At 44.5% G+C, this 16730-nt stretch overlaps 1 protein-coding gene across 1 annotated transcript in view; it reads left to right on the top strand.

Moving 5' to 3' along the window:
* Positions 1–16116, top strand: part of LOC135054747 (gastrula zinc finger protein XlCGF26.1-like) — an 89061-nt gene extending 72945 nt beyond the window's left edge. Inside the window, exon 3 of the mRNA XM_063958052.1 lies at positions 9849–16116. Within this exon, the coding sequence (XP_063814122.1) occupies positions 9993–11735 (1743 nt within the window). The 5' untranslated portion in view covers positions 9849–9992 and the 3' untranslated portion in view covers positions 11736–16116. The remainder of the gene's footprint in view (positions 1–9848) is intronic.
* Positions 16117–16730: the final 614 nt, after the last annotated feature.

Raw genomic sequence — 16730 nt, 5'->3', positions numbered from 1 at the left:
CTTACCGATAATTCTATTTCTCGGAGTCCGTAGTGGATGCTGGGCGCCCATCCCAAGTGCGGATTATCTGCAATACTTGTACATAGTTACAAAAATCGGGTTATTATTGTTGTGAGCCATCTTTTCAGAGGCTCCGCTGTTATCATACTGTTAACTGGGTTTAGATCACAAGTTGTACGGTGTGATTGGTGTGGCTGGTATGAGTCTTACCCGGGATTCAAAATTCCTCCCTTATTGTGTACGCTCGTCCGGGCACAGTACCTAACTGGCTTGGAGGAGGGTCATAGGGGGAGGAGCCAGTGCACACCACCTGATCGAAAAGCTTTACTTTTGTGCCCTGTCTCCTGCGGAGCCGCTATTCCCCATGGTCCTTTCAGGAACCCCAGCATCCACTACGGACTCCGAGAAATAGAATTATCGGTAAGTAAATTCTTATTTTACACCTCCGTCTCAGTCATCAGAACCTTTCTGGATCCTTTCTCGACCTCACTGGTACTCTCACCGAAACAGACTGCTCTGGTCAACATCAGGGTCAACATGAAAATCCATATCACAGTCTCTTGGGGCAAGTCCATCTTACAGGAGGAGAAAAGAAGAAATTTGTAAAGGGGGTATAAGAAAACAGTTTGTGGGGGAGAGAACTTGTTACGATAATAAGTTCTCTAGTCTTGTAGTTCTTCTTGTTCTGCTGTCATCTCAAAGGTGCTATCTCTCAGTCTTCCAAACGAACATTCTGGTGATGCAATATTCCTTCCTAACCAGCGATCTTTCTGTAAGGAGCAAAAATCTGGCATTACCATTGGTCCAACTGAGGGGTGACATACCATCTTTAAACCATGAAAACATGAGTGAGAAGAGAGAGAAAACGAAAAAAAAAACAAAAGAGATAGAGAACAATTCATATGCATATATATTTTACATAACTCGACAATAACCATCAATAGGAAAAGAGAAACAAAGCATTTTTAAAACATTGTCAGCATTAAGAAAACATTGTCAGATTATCAGGATGTCATATCTACGTGTCAAATGGTTTCCTTGAGCAGTCCCTCCCCACCAGCACCTGCATTACTCCACTGTCTGTATCTGGCCAGAATACATTGTGGCGGATAGGTCATGCTGGGGTTTGGTAGACTTCTGCAAGGACCAAGCGGATATGCAATGTTTGAATTCTTACCAATAATCGTCAGAGATGGGGATAGAAAAAGAAACATTTCACAGATACATTTACAACTTTTCACCCGGTCATTCCTGTGTCTTTAGTGAATGACCTCCCAATTTATTAACCGTTACCTCAGGCTTACCATCAGTCCTAATAATCACCTTTCCTGACTATATCTCATGGGTGTGGGCCAAAATTCTTCCTGTCTGATCTCTGATTATAATGGTGTGTGTTATAATTTTGCTCATTTCTTGGTCTAGGGGGTCTGACTTTATGTGGGTTATTACAGTTGCTGGCATAATGCCCTTCTCTTCTACAATGATAACAAATCCTTGGCTTTCTCCATGTGCTAGGGGCCTGGGATTCCGGTCGACTTGATGCATCCTCTAGTGCTTGGATGTTCAGTGCCATCAACCGCTCTCCCTGCGCTTCCCTGGTTCTTTGGATATTTCGGTCATGCTCGATAGCGGACTCTCTTAATGCCGCCACCGAGATACCTCTCCAATGTGGTATGGAAGTTTGTACCCTAATTTTTAGTGTGTCTTTTAAGTTGTTCATTAATACGGACACAGCTACCTCTCTGTGGTGTACATTAGTTTCAATGTCATCTATACCAGTGTACCTAGCCATATCCTGCAGAGCCCGGTGAAAATACTCTGATGCGGATTCACCTTCTTTTTGTTTTATTGTAAAGATTTTATTCCACTTTACTACTGTAGGAAAATATTCTTTCAACTGTAGATTGATTCTTTTTACATTATCTTGGTTATACTCGTTTGTTAGTGGCACTTCCTCATCTAGCTTACAATCAGCGATAAATTTCAATGAATCAACATCGGGGGGTAAACATGCCCTCAAAACTGTCCTCCAATCTTTGTTATTTGGCTCTGCAGTGTGTCCTAGCACTCTAATGTATCTTTGACAAGCAACTAAGTCTTTCCTGGGATCAGGAAATTCAGACAGAATTGTTCTTAATTCTGTTCGGGAAAAAGGGCAGTACATGGCGATGTTCCTGACGGGGGTGACTCCTGAAGAGTCAGTTTTCCCATTTGGTACTGCAATTACCCTGACAGGATTAAGTCCAGTAACGTCATTCTGAATTGATTCTACAATATGAGGTACATTTGTTTGTGCGTAATGTATAATACCATACGTACCTGTGGACACGACCTCACCTGACCCTCCGTTAGGGGGTTTGATTACAGTCTTTACCGATTTGGTCGTGTCCACCTGGATGTCTTGTGTGATGGCTGCTGGAAAAGGTGCCAACATCGTTCTGGGCTCGCTTTCTTGTTGGTGTTCCTGAGGAAAGTTTAACATGGGGTGCGACTTGCATGGGTTAATAGTTGTACATTTAACACTTTCATTTTTATAAACCTTATTACATTTTACACTTTCATTCTTAACACAGTTACTAAGTGCATTTTTATCACACCCCATTGTGCCTTTCTCCGCAACCATAATTCTCTCCCTTGCCATGTCTCTCCTCTCAAGATGAAAGTTAGGTATGTAAGTTACATTTCTCTGCATATCACTTTCCTGTAGCCATATCTGCAAACAATCATCATTTTTAACTCGTTGTTTCCAGGATTTTATGAGACCGATCCTCCGCCTTAAATTATGCAACACCTCTAAGTCAAAACTACCTATCCCGGGAAATGGTGCCTTATCCCCCGCAGTCATTCGTGTCCATTCATCACAAAAGGTCTCAGTGTGGGGACCATACCTCCTCCACATTACTAACCGAGCAGACCCTCGGGGTCTGCAAGCCTCTGGAGTCTGAATCCTGACCTCCGACCGTCTCTGTATTGTGCACTTGGCTGCCATTGTGGACCTTTCTAACACAGAAAAACTTCCTAAAATGCACCAAACACAGAACTTCGTTGGAAATCCTTAACGCTCTTCCACTGAACTTCTTCTGCTCCGGGTATCTCCGGTCCGCCTTCTAGCAGACACGTGTAGCCGTTGCAGGCCCTATCTTTAGAGATTTTCCTGAGAAAATTCCCTTCCTTTTTCTTTACACAAATCACGCTTGCATGTGCTCCCTACAACACGTATGAGGGCAAGATATACGACCTCATATCACGTTGCGTTATTGGTCACACATACAACCGTGCGGTCCAATCGTACCACTTATAGACACTTGTTGCCCATAAATGGTAGGATCATTGGAGTCTCCCTACTGTGCTCCAAAACAGCCAGAGCGTAACGCAACGAAAACTTTATCACACTCTGTTGCACGTTTTCACTTCAGGCCGTGCTCATAGATCACACAGATCACAAGGTCCACAAAGCGGGATTTAATACCGTTTTATCACATAGACCACAAAGTCCACAAAGCGGGATTCAATACACTCATACCGTTTTCAACCCACTATCATTCTTATAGTTTTCTGATCAGAAAAAAAATCATTTCCCGTAGTCTGATAGCTCTCCCCAGAGGTGTTGCAGTAAAGTAAGGTATTTAAACTAAGTTTTGGAAAGCTGAAATCAATTTGTGCTATTTATCGCTTTGCGTTATTTACCGTGTTGCTCTACTTATCGCCTGTTGTTTGAGTTACGTGGGCGTACCCAGACGCTCCGTTGCGTAATATACGCTGCGTGCGTCGGCCTTTGGATTGCGTACGCAAGTCTTTGTTAGAGACACGTGTACGCAAAGCAAAGATCCACCGTAACACAATTTATACTTTTATCAATGTAGATGATCCTTGATCATCTACCACACACCACACTGACTTCGCCTTATCTCCCAGGCAAAAACTGTGTGTTTGTCTACACTTTAACTATATTACCTCTATTCTTAAACTATGAAATAACGGCAAATCTCTTTTAGCACGTTTATCAACTATAAACCTGGCAAACAGGAGAGTGATATACGAAAATACACAAATGGAAAAGAAATGCAGATATATATGTGTGCGTGCGTGTGTACGCAAGACAGAAAAATAAACAGTTTTAAAAGACACTAGCGTTTTGCTCTTACCTCCGGTTCCCGGATTCCTTCAGCACCCTTTACCTAAGCGAAGCAGACGCTTATCCCGTCAGCACTACGAGGGATACAACCTCCCGCCCTTTGCTGATGGATAATGTCTGCTGATATTACCTAGTGCAGATATGTGAAGGACTGGACGGCCCCCAATTGATAAAGCTAAATATTTATCGTATATAAAACACTTTAAGAGGTCTAAGAACACTGTACGCTATCTACGTAAGAAGTACCGTAAGGGTACGCAAGTTGCGTAACGATCGCTCAACCGTAGTCGAGACGCTCAAGCGTCACGTTCGCTTACGGCCCAGAGATCACAGGCAGGCACGCTATTGGCTGCCGACTAACGTAATGATTCGCTATAGCGTAGCGGACGCTCGGGACCACGAGGAGATCACCAGCGGTGCAGACGCTTATAACGTTAAACCTTTATATCTATACCTTTAACAACGAAATATACAGTAAACCTTAGTGTGGTGACAGAGTGTAAGTGCAACCTGGTGTAACCTGGTTAACTACAAAGCTGCTTGAGCGTCACCGACGCTCAGGGAATACTTAACACTATAAGAAATACACAGATACCTGGGCTTAGGGTCCAAAACCTATTATATGTATTATGACTATTATACTTGCAAAAGAATCACAGTACAAAGCATACACTACAATATAACATAGACTAACTAACCAGATAACTACACAGGAAATACAATACAATACAATTAAGGGAAAAATACGGGAGAAATAGAAGAGAGAGAGAGAGAGAGAAATGGCTCACAATAACATCAAGACAATATGATTGCGGAGAAAACTTACGCACAAGGGGAAACGATCGCAAGCGCCTCTGGACATCCAGCTCCCGATTATCAGCAATGAGAACCGTTTGAAGAGAAGTGAGTGCTGGATGCCACAGGCTTGTCTTATTTATGCTCCACACACAATACAATTCAATGGTCCCTACAATCTCATTGTTCATTGGACACAGGAATTCGGCTTCGCATTATAACAAAAGGTCATAGGTTGATTCATACAGGTGGGCTGTGACTGTTTCCAACTGTTCAGGTGGGTGGGATACTGGGTTTCCCGCCGCATGACTAAGTAAGAACAAATAATAGTAAATGGACATAAACTTCTTATGTCCATAACTATTCGCACGAGCGATTAATCCGCTCCACACCAACACCGGAATATTGCTATTTAAATACTCTTCCGATCGGTACCAAACACCACTGTATGACCCCTGTTAGACCCTTCGTACAATACAAAGAGGGATCTCTCTGTTCAGGAACATGCTATGTTAACCAAACTTTCAGAATCTATCAAAGGGACCATGATCTACAAAATACATTATTAGTGAAAATATGTAACGAATGAGTCGCACGCTACGATTACATAAACTCTACCGTAAATACGCATACCGTGCGCCTGCGGGTGCCCGCGACTGTGAGTATGCGCACACACGGGAGAGCGTACGCATGGGCAGCGCGGACCAGTATGAGGTGCAAATATGGCAGTGTGCATAGAGATATTTTTATGACTTTGACAATAACTTGTTATCGGATATAGATACCCTGGATCGGGATAGCGTGCTTTTGACACTGGGTCATATCAGGGACGCTGCAGTCTATCTAAAAGAGACGGCGAGAGATATTGGCCTTTTGGGATCAAGAGCCAATGCCATGGCGGTCTCGCCTAGAAGGGCGTTGTGGACTCATCAGTTGAATGCTGATGCTGATTCTAAGAAGGCTATGGAGGCTCTCCCCTACAAGGGTGGAGTTTTGTTTGGTGAAGGCCTCGCAGACCTGGTTTCTACAGCTACCGCGGGTAAGTCCTCTTTTTTGCCTTTTGTTCCTCCACAGCAAAAGAAAACGCCCCCATATCAGATGCAGTCCTTTCGGTCGCAGAAATTCCGGAAAGGACGTGGGTCATCTTTCCTTGCGGCAAGAGGTAAGGGTAGAGGAAAAAGATCGCCGGCTGTGGCAGGCTCCCAGGAGCAGAAGTCTTCCCCGGCTTCTACCAAATCCACCGCATGACGCTGGGGCTCCCCCTCGGGAGTCCGCAACGGTGGGAGCGCGTCTTCAACTCTTCAGTCAGCTCTGGGTTCTCTCGGGCCTGGATCCTTGGGGGCTGAAAATTGTGAACCAAGGATAAAAGCTGGCGTTTCAAGACGTGCCTCCACGCCAATTTTTCAAATCGGCCTTGCCAGCTTCTCTTCCGGAAAGAGAGGTAGTGTGTACGGCGATACAAAAGCTGTGTTAGCAGCGAGTCATTGTCGAAGTTCCCCCGTCACAGCGGGGAGAAGGGTTTTATTCAAGCCTGTTCGTGGTCCCGAAGCCGGACGGCTCGGTCAGACCGATTCTGAATTTAAAATCCCTCAATGTGTATTTGAAAAGTTTCAAATTCAAGATGGAATCTCTCCGAGCGGTGATCTCCAGTCTGGAGGGGGGGGGGATTTTATGGTGTCAGTCGACATAAAGGATGCTTACCTACATGTCCCCATTTATCCTCCTCATCAGGCGTACCTGAGGTTCGCTGTTCAGGATTGTCTCTACCAATTTCAGACGTTGCCGTTTGGTCTTTCCACGGCCCCGAGGATTTTCACAAAGGTAATGGCGGAAATGATGGTGCTCCTGCGCAAGCAAGGGGTCACAATTATCCCGTACTTGGACGATCTCCTGATAAAGGCGAGAACACAGGAGCTGTTACTAAAAAACGTTGCGCTCTCACTGCGGGTGCTGCAACAGCATGGCTGGCTCCTGAATTTGCCAAAGTTGCAGTTGATTCCGACAACTCGGTTGTCGTTTTTGTGCATGATTCTGGACACGGAACTGCAGAGGATTTTTCTCCCGTTGGAAAAAGCTCAGGAAATCCAGAACATGGTCAAGGAACTTCTGAAACCGCCAAGAGTGTCGATTCATCAATGCACTCGAGTGCTGGGGAAAATGGTGGCGGCCTACGAGGCCATTCCGTTTGGCAGGTTCCATGCAAGAACGTTTCAGTGGGACCTACTGGACAAGTGGTCGGCGGTCCCATCTGCAGATGCACCGGAAAATAACTGTCCCCCGGGACCAGGGTTTCTCTCCTGTGGTGGCTCCAAAGTTCTCACCTTCTAGAGGGTCGCAGGTTCGGCATCCAAGATTGGATTCTGGTGACCACGGACGCGAGTCTCCGAGGTTGGGGAGCAGTCACACAGGGAAAAAATTTCCAGGGAAAATGGTCAAGCCAGGAAGCTTGTCTGCACATAAACATTCTGGAATTAAGGGCCATCTACAACGGCCTGCTACAAGCGGAACATCTTCGCGACCTGCCCGTCCTGATTCAGTCGGACAACATAACAGCCATGGCGCACATAAACCGCCAGGGCGGAACAAAGAGCAGAGCGGCGATGGCAGAGGCCACCAAGATCCTTCGCTGGGCGGAAAAACATGCAATCGCCCTGTCAGCGGTCTTCATTCCAGGCGTGGACAACTGGGAAGCAGACTTCCTCCTCAGACACGATCTCCACCCAGGAAAGTGGGGTCTTCATCAAGAGGTTTTTGCAGAAGTGACAAGTCGTTGGGGAATTCCTCAAATAGACATGATGGCGTCTCGCCTCAACAAGAAGCTTCAGACATATTGTTCCAGGTCAAGGGGCACTCAAGCAGTAGCAGTGGACGCTCTGGTGACACCGTGGGTGTTTCAGTCGGTCTATGTGTTCCCTCCACTTCCACTCATCCCAAAGGTGATAAGGATCGTGAGAAGAACAAGGGTTCAGGCGATACTTATTGTTCCAGATTGGCCTCGGAGGGCCTGGTATCCGGATTTTCAGGAATTACTCACAGGAGATCCTTGGCCTCTTCCTCTAAGAAAGGATCTGTTACAGCAAGGACCGTGCGTGTTCCAGGACTTACCGCGGTTGCGTTTGACGGCATGGCGGTTGAACGCCAAATCCTAGCTAGGAAGGGTATTCCCCACCCTACTTAAGGCTAGAAAGGAGGTAACGGCGAAGCATTATCACCGTATCTGGAGAAAATGTGTGTCTTGGTGTGAATCCAAGAAGGCTCCTACAGAAGAGTTTCACCTGGGACGGTTTCTCCATTTTTTGCAAGCAGGTGTGGATGCGGGCCTGAAGGCTCCATTAAAGTGCAGGTTTCGGCCTTGTCAATTTCCTTTCAAAGGGAATTGGCCTCGCTTCCTGAAGTTCAGACGTTCGTGAAAGGCGTACTACACATACAACCTCCATTTGTGCCCCCAGTGGCTCCATGGGACCTTAACGTGGTGTTACAGTTCCTTACGTCACATTGGTTTGAACCTTTACAAACGGTTGAGTTGAAATTTCTCACTTGGAAAGTGGGCATGCTATTGGCCTTGGCGTCCACAAGGCGGGTGTCCGAATTGGCGGTTTGGTCTTACAAAAGCCCCTATCTAATCTTCCATGAGGATAGAGCGGAGTTGAGAACTCGTCAACATTTTCTACCGAAGGTGGTTTCATGTGAACCAACCTATTGTGGTGCCTGTGGCTACTGAAGCCTTGGCTGATTCAAAGTCTCTTGATGTGGTCAGAGCTTTGAAAATTTATGTAGCCAGAACGGCTCGGGTGAGAAAAACAGAGACGCTGTTTGTCCTATATGCGGCCAACAAGGTTGGCGCTCCTGCTTCTAAGCTGACTATTGTGCGCTGAATCTGTAATACGATTTCGCAGGCTCATTCTACGGCTGGATTGCCGTTACCGAAATCAGTGAAAGCCCATTCCACTAGGAAGGTGGGCTCATCTTGGGTGGCTGCCCGAGGTGTCTCAGCATTACAGCTTTGCCGAGCAGCTACTTGGTCGGGGTCAAACACTTTTGCAAAGTTCTACAAGTTTGATACCCTGGCTGATGAGGACCCGCCCGGTTTGGAGCTTTGGTATAAACCCCATGGTCTTTTTGGAGCCCCCAGCATCCTCTAGGACAGGGCTGGCAAAACCAGTCCTCGAGATCTACCAACAGTACACATTTTCCAGACCACCTAGCTGGTGCACAGGTGTAGTCATTACTAATTAAGATGTGCTGCATTCATTCCTAACTGACAATTCTACAGATCTCCAGGAGGCCTGGAAAACATGAACTGTTAGTAGATCTCGAGGACCGGTTTGTCCAGCCCTGCTCTAGGACGAAGGAGAAAATAGGATTTTAATACCTACCGGTAAATCCTTTTCTCTTAGTCCGTAGAGGATGCTGGGCGCCCGTCCCAGTGCGGACTCTATCTGCAGTACTTGTATATAGTTATTGCTTAAGTTACATAAAGGTTGTGTTTGGTAAGGGTCAGGCTGTTGCTGATCTGTTTTAGTTCACACTGTTAACTGGGTTTAATTAAATGCCATGTTGTACGGTGTGGTGTGGTGTGGTGTGGTGTGAGCTGGTATGTATCTCACCCTTAGTTTAACAAAATCCTTTTCCTCGAAATGTTAGTCTCCTCTGGGCACAGTTCCTATAACTGAGGTCTGGAGGAGGGGTATAGAGGGAGGAGCCAGTTCACACCCATTCAAAGTCTTATAGTGTGCCCATGTCTCCTGCCGATCCCGTCTATACCCCATGGTCCTTTTGGAGTCCCCAGCATCCTCTACGGACTAAGAGAAAAGGATTTACCGGTAGGTATTAAAATCCTATTTTTTTATTTAAATGCATCTCTTAGTAACAAATTTTTTTTTTATTTTTTTTTATATATTCCTGATGGATGTAATAGAAGAAATATATCGCAAGAATATCTAATTTAATCTCCAGACTCTGAAATAAATTCACCAGACGAGATTCTCCAGAAGAAATCCCTGTCGCTTTAAGTAGCCATCCAGCTCTCCAGCATACAGTTATATCATCTGAACCTTCTGACATGTCATGTTCTCCTGATAACGCCGATATCGGCACAGGTCTTGGAGTAGATTGTTTATTTCCCAATAATAGGGAAGCCACGTGTTCTACACAGAGCACAAAGGTTATTGGCCATCAACCAGCTAATAGAAGCAAGAAGTCATTATCGTGTTCTGAGTGTGAAAAATGTTTTACAACCAAATCCATTCTTGTGGCACATCAAAGAATTCACACAGGTGTGATGCCATTTTCATGTTCCGAGTGTGAGAAAGGATTTAGAGACAAATCAACTCTTGTTATACATAAGAGAACTCACACAGGTGAGAAACCATATTCATGTACTGAGTGTGGGAAATGTTTTACACAGAAATCACTTCTTGTTGTACATGAGAGAAATCACACAGGTGAGAAGCCATTTCGATGCTCTGAGTGTGGAATATGTTTTACTGCCAAGTCAGTTCTTCTTAAACATCAAACAGTTCACACAGGTGAGAAGCCATTTTCATGTGCCGAGTGTGGTAAATGTTTTAGAGACAAAGCAGAGCTTGTTAAACATGAGAGAACTCACACGGGTGAGAAGCCATTTTCATGCTCTGAGTGTAGGAAATGTTTTACACAGAAAGCACATCTTGCTATACATATGAGAAGTCATACAGGTGAGAGGCCATTTTCATGCTCTGAGTGCGGGAAACGTTTTAACCATAAATCACATCTTGCTGTACATGAGAGAAATCACACAGGTCAGCAGCCATTTTCATGTTCTGAATGTGGGAAAAGTTGCAGAGACAAATCAGCTCTTATTTTACATGCAAGACTTCACACAGGTGAGAAGCCATTTTCATGTACTGAGTGTGATAAATGTTTTAGAGACAAATCACATCTTCGTAAACATGAGAGACTTCACACAGGAGAGAGAGTATTTTCATGTTCTGAGTGTGGGAAAAGTGTAAGAGACAAATCAGATCTGGATAGACATATGAAATATCACACGGGTGAGAAGCCATTTCCATGCTCTGAGTGTGGGAAATGTTTTGCAACAAAATCAGAAGTTGTTGAACATCAGAGAAGTCACACAGGTGAGAAGCGATTTTCATGTGCTAAGTGTGAGAAATGTTTTGCAAGGAAAACAGCTCTTGTTATACATGAGAGACTTCACACAGGTGAGAGGCCATTTTCATGTTCTGAGTGTGAGAAATGTTTTAGAGACAAATCACATCTTCTTGTACATAAGAGAACTCATACGGGCGAGAAACCATTTGCATGTGCTGAGTGTGGGAAATGTTTTACAGAGAAATCAAAACTCACTAAACACAAGAGAATTCACACAGGTGAAAAGCCATATTCATGTGCCGAGTGTGGGAAATGTTTTGCAGACAGAACTGTTCTTTGTACACACGAGAGAATTCACACAGGCGAGAGACCATTTTCATGTACCGAATGTGGGAAAAGTTTTAGACATAAGTCAGGTCTTAATGGACATGAGAGAATTCACACTGGTGAGAAGCCATTTTCATGTGCTGAGTGTGGGAAATGTTTTTCAGAGAAAAAGACTCTTACTTCACACAAGAGAAGTCACACAGGTGAGAAGCCATTTCCATGTGCTGAGTGTGGGAAATGTTTTACACAAAAATCATCGCTTTCTCTACATGAGAAAATTCATACAGGAGAGAAGCCATTTTCATGTGCCAAATGTGGGAAAGGTTTTAGACAGAGAGCTTATCTTGTTAAACATGAGAAAAGTCACACAGGTGTGAAGTCGTTATAATGCTGAGAGAAGTTAAATCTTGTGAAACATTCACACGCATCTAAACTGGAAACTTTGTTTTGAAAGGGAAAATATTTTTAGCTAAAGAGCACATCTTGGCCCTCATTCCGAGTTGTTCGCTCGTTATTTTTTGCTCGCAACGGAGCGATTAGTCGCTAATGCGCATGCGCAATGTCCGCAGTGCGACTGCGCCAAGTAAATTTGCTATGCATTTAGGTATTTTACTCACGGCATTACGAGGTTTTTTCTTCGTTCTGGTGATCGTAATGTGATTGACAGGAAGTGGGTGTTTCTGGGCGGAAACTGGTCGTTTTATGGGCGTGTGCGAAAAAACGCTACCGTTTCTGGGAAAGACGCGGGAGTGGCTGGAGAAACGGGGGAGTGTCTGGGCGAACGCTGGGTGTGTTTGTGACGTCAAACCAGGAACGACAAGCACTGAACTGATCGCAGATGCCGAGTAAGTGTGGAGCTACTCAGAAACCGCTAAGAAGTGTCTATTCACAATTTTGATAATCTTTCGTTCGCAATTTTACTATGCTAAGATTCACTCCCAGTAGGCGGCGGCGGCTTAGCGTGTGCAAAGCTGCTAAAAGCAGCTTGCGAGCGAACAACTCGGAATGAGGGCCCTTGTGCATAATGTTTTTCCTGAGATGAGTGATGCATTCACATCTCATATTCTAAAATGGGATGAGCTTGCATCAGTTGTGTTTCTGGTTAAAAAATTGTATTTTGTTTGTTTTGTTATTTTTTCCGTTACTATCCATCTCCCAAGATAATATCCACTCATCACTTTACAGGATTTATGGTCGATTTTGGTATCACCCAAAATTGCCTAAGAGTGTAGGAGGACATTGACTGTGCTCAAAAGGTTAATTGATGGTAAATTCTTATGGACTTGTAATGGAATATATGGTCCATAAACCTCCCTACTAGCAATATCTGATATATACAACAAGGTTCCCAGAGAAACGTGAGGCCATAATTGATCACTGTGATGACAAAGGTCTATTTTCTAAAGAGAATAAAAGCCTGATAACCACAGAAATTGTTCTTTGGTTAGTGGAGCCATCATCCGGGCACCACAAGTGGGAGGAATAAGGACTGTCTGGTATGTGGATGTTCCTGGAGCTATGGTTGGAGTTCCTATATGTGTCTATATTGAGACAGTGGGGTCTATTTACTAAGCCTTGGACAGAGATAAAGTACTAGCCAATCAGCTCCAAACTGCCATGTTACAGGCTGTGTTTGAAAAATGAGTTAGGAGCTGATTGGTCGGTACTTTATATCTGTCCACTTTATCACTGTTGGGAACTTGGACTTGCAGTTAGGAAGCATGGACTTGCTTAGAATTGTGGTTCTTGGACTTGATGAGCGTGCAAACACTTGGACTTGATAGATGTTGAGATACTTGGACTTAAAAGACGTTTGTGGGGAACTTCCAGTAATATTGGGGTGAGACTCTGTCTCTTAGAGCTCTCAAGAGGGTTTTCACAATGAGCAACCCCCCCCCCCCCCCCCCTGCTGTTCCCTTAGTGCTTGTCACGCACACCGGTACTTGATACCTCCAGCAGTAGGAGCTCACCCAATAGACAGAAGACCCCAAGTTGCACTGAGTAGGAACTTGGAGTGGGGTACGCGGCTGCCCAAGATATGAGGCACGAGCTGGAATAACCTCCGTCAGGGCAGGTGTATAGTGTGGGTGGTATGTAGTGTTCCCTCTAGAAATTGTAGAGGGCAAGGCATCAGACTACAGGGGCATATGCGTGAGCGCGCACCTGAAATGGAGGCGTGGCCATGCAACATCACTAAAGTGGGTGGTGCGGCCCACAGACGTTGCTATAGGGGGCGTGGGCGGCCAGCGGCGTCACTGTTGGGGGCGTGCCCAGCACCTACGGAGGTGCTGGGATTCCCCCAAGCTCTCTCCGACGGCGTGAATGGATGCGACTGCATCTTTACACCCTGGGAGGGCGGCTGTTTTAGCAGTGCCCCGCAGAAAGGGCAGGGCGGATTTTGCCCGTAAAAAATTGGGCAGGGCGCAGCGCCCTGCTAAAACAGCCTAGCGTGAACACTAGTATGCAAGCTCCAAGCTGGGGAGCTAGAGTTGGCAGATGGAAAACGCCACACTAGACCTTGGTATGGCAGGCAGGACAAGATACTGGACACTGACAGGCAGGGATTCCGGCAGAGTATCCAGAGGATATTGACCAAGATTCGTAACAGGGTAAACTATAACCAGCACAGAGGGGGTGGCCAGCAAGGATTATATAGAGGGTAGCTTGATCAATCACCAGCTGAGGACCAGGAGAAACTATGATTTCCTAAAGGATGTGCTGCTGCACGTTTAGACTACTCCACTGGGCCTGCTCCCCCATTTCCAGCAACCAGGAACGCCGTCTGTGTCCAGCGTCCCAGTTTCTAGGATCCCCGTCGTGCCAGGCGTCGGGGAGAGACTGTCCAGGGGGCCGGAAGGGATGCAACATCCTGGTCGCCTGGCAATGACCGGGACCTGCGCCTGACGCTTCCCGCCTGGTGGGTCATAACAATCCCCATCCAAAGCTTAGTAAATAGACCCCTGCATTCCCTACTCTATTTTTTTTCCTGAGCAAAAATGATGATGCTATGGAGGTATGTGGAATATGTCTTTGTGCTGTTTTTGTGGATATTGGGGGTTATTCAGTAAGGATTTCAAATTCTGCTTTTTAGCAGAATTTTCAATCCTTTGAATCGCATGCTGGGGGCTGCCCAGCATGCAGTCCACCCACTGCGATCACGCTGAAATTGCGATCGTGCTACAATTACAGCGTGATCGCTGAAATTGTGGATGCCTCCTACCGGCGCATCCTGGCTGTGACGGCAGGAGAGCCGTAGACATTTTTTAGTTCAGAGCGGCTGCGTGTGATGACACCACGCCCCCTCTGGTTAAGCTCCGCCCCCAGAGCGTTTTGCTGCTCCGCGAACCCAGTTGCCTGTCAATCAGGCAGATGCATTCACAATTACTGCGGGTCACCCGCATTATTTGCGGGCGCATGCGCAGGACGCAAAAAATACGCTGGTATCACGATGCGAGCTGAATGACCCCATTTGTCATAATATCTTGTTATTTTTCAACCTTTTCCATCACTTCATGTGTTTTTTTTGATACATCAATGGGCTGTCATCACACAGGGATAGATGTGATATGTTCTTGTTATAGAAATATACGTAAACATCAACATGTGATTTGAATTGCGATGGCGGTCGCACCGATGAATTAGCTGCAAGGTGACTGACAGGTAGACAGCGTGAGTGACAGGTAGATAGCGTTTGGTAGTGGTCGAGTAATGTCATGGTCATGTGATGACCCGATTTGTGATGATGGTACCGATGTATCAGCAGTTGTATGCTGTCGGAAAGGAAATGATGCGGCAGCAGTGGGTATCCCTGTGCTCAGGTTGGCTTCTGCCCATATTTGCATATAGTCGCAGGTGCGAACGTCAAAAGATAGCGACAGCCATCACATCAACAGCCACATCTGAATTAGGCCCAATGACTGATGCCGACACCACCATGAATATGGGTGATAAGGTTACGCTGACAATACTTAATTGCTATATATTAAAACCTTATAAGTATATACACACACACATACGCTTCAGTTATTATAATACATATTAGAGTTGCTATATTGAGCTTGCCTGCGCAAAAATATTTTACATGGAATCAATTTTTATTCTATTGCTTTGAAAGTTATGGCATACGGCTGTAAATGTGAATTATAATGTTTTAAATTGCAAATCTTGGATGTCGAGAAATTTGTGCCTTTTTTAAATGTTTACCAAAAACAAACAAACCATGTTTAATTCAATTTAAATATTGTTAATTGTTTAGTTTCATTTTTGTAAATACAGTATATTAAACATGGCGCGTTACTAGCCACTTCTTGTTAAATTTATCATTTCATTTGAATTGACGCAGACATAAGGGGTGGGATGTAGTTAAGTCCGAGTTCGGTGGACATTTTTTTTAAAGGAGCAATCATTTACAAGGCAAAACCATGCCTTGTAAATGATTGCCACTTTAAAAAAACATCCGATATTGGCCGGCGTCCCGCATGTTCGCGGAACTCGGACTTCATAATACCCTGGCCAAAATGTCTAAGCCAGCCACTAGATGTAAAACCCGGCAGTATATGTATTATTTCATCAGGTGCCTATGAAGTCCAAACCAACGAGAAGCAAGATTAGATTAGTCTAATGTCAGCAGGAATATTAATAAGATTGGATCATTTTTAATTGACGTTAGAATTATGTGGCTTGCAGCGTACTATACATGCATTGTAACGATCACGTTTGATCACTTTATAAATTGTTCCATATATTAAATTGTATATTATGAAATCTGACTAGATATTGTATTTCTTTTTTTTCCTTTTTTTATCAACAATATTTTTTATTAATTTTCTCTGCACAACAAATTTAAAAAAAATCGGGGGGAACAAAGGGATAGCGAAGGCGATATTAACAAACAGTCAATAGACATCGTCTATACATACTCATTGCCGGAAATATTTTACATTCAAAATAAATTAATAATACTTTTAGGGAACAAGTGATACTAAAATTCAATCTGATGCTTTTTTTAAGCTTTTAAAAATTTTAAAAAAATCTATTTATTGATTTTTTTGCTGCAAGAAAACAGGGAACAGAATCACAATAGAAACGTACAGGGCATGAAATACAGAAAATGTGTAGAAGCATGAACAACAATGCAATGAGCGCAAATGGGTCATCATAAAACATTATGAGCCAGAAAGAAAAACACTCATGTCATTCAATAAGTATTCAAAACATGGACACAATAGCATAGGTGAGCATTAAGAGAAATAAAAATGAGTTCATTTTCAGTAACATATCCGGAATTGTTGTCAGAGGTCTAAGGGTAGAAATAGGATTTTAATTACCTACCGGTAAATCCTTTTCTCGTAGTCCATAGAGGATACTGGGGTCCACATTAGTA

Source organism: Pseudophryne corroboree, chromosome 3, assembly GCF_028390025.1.
Source record: "Pseudophryne corroboree isolate aPseCor3 chromosome 3, aPseCor3.hap2, whole genome shotgun sequence".
Taxonomy (NCBI): Eukaryota; Metazoa; Chordata; class Amphibia; order Anura; family Myobatrachidae; genus Pseudophryne; species Pseudophryne corroboree.
This window is presented reverse-complemented; position numbering and strand designations above follow the sequence as displayed.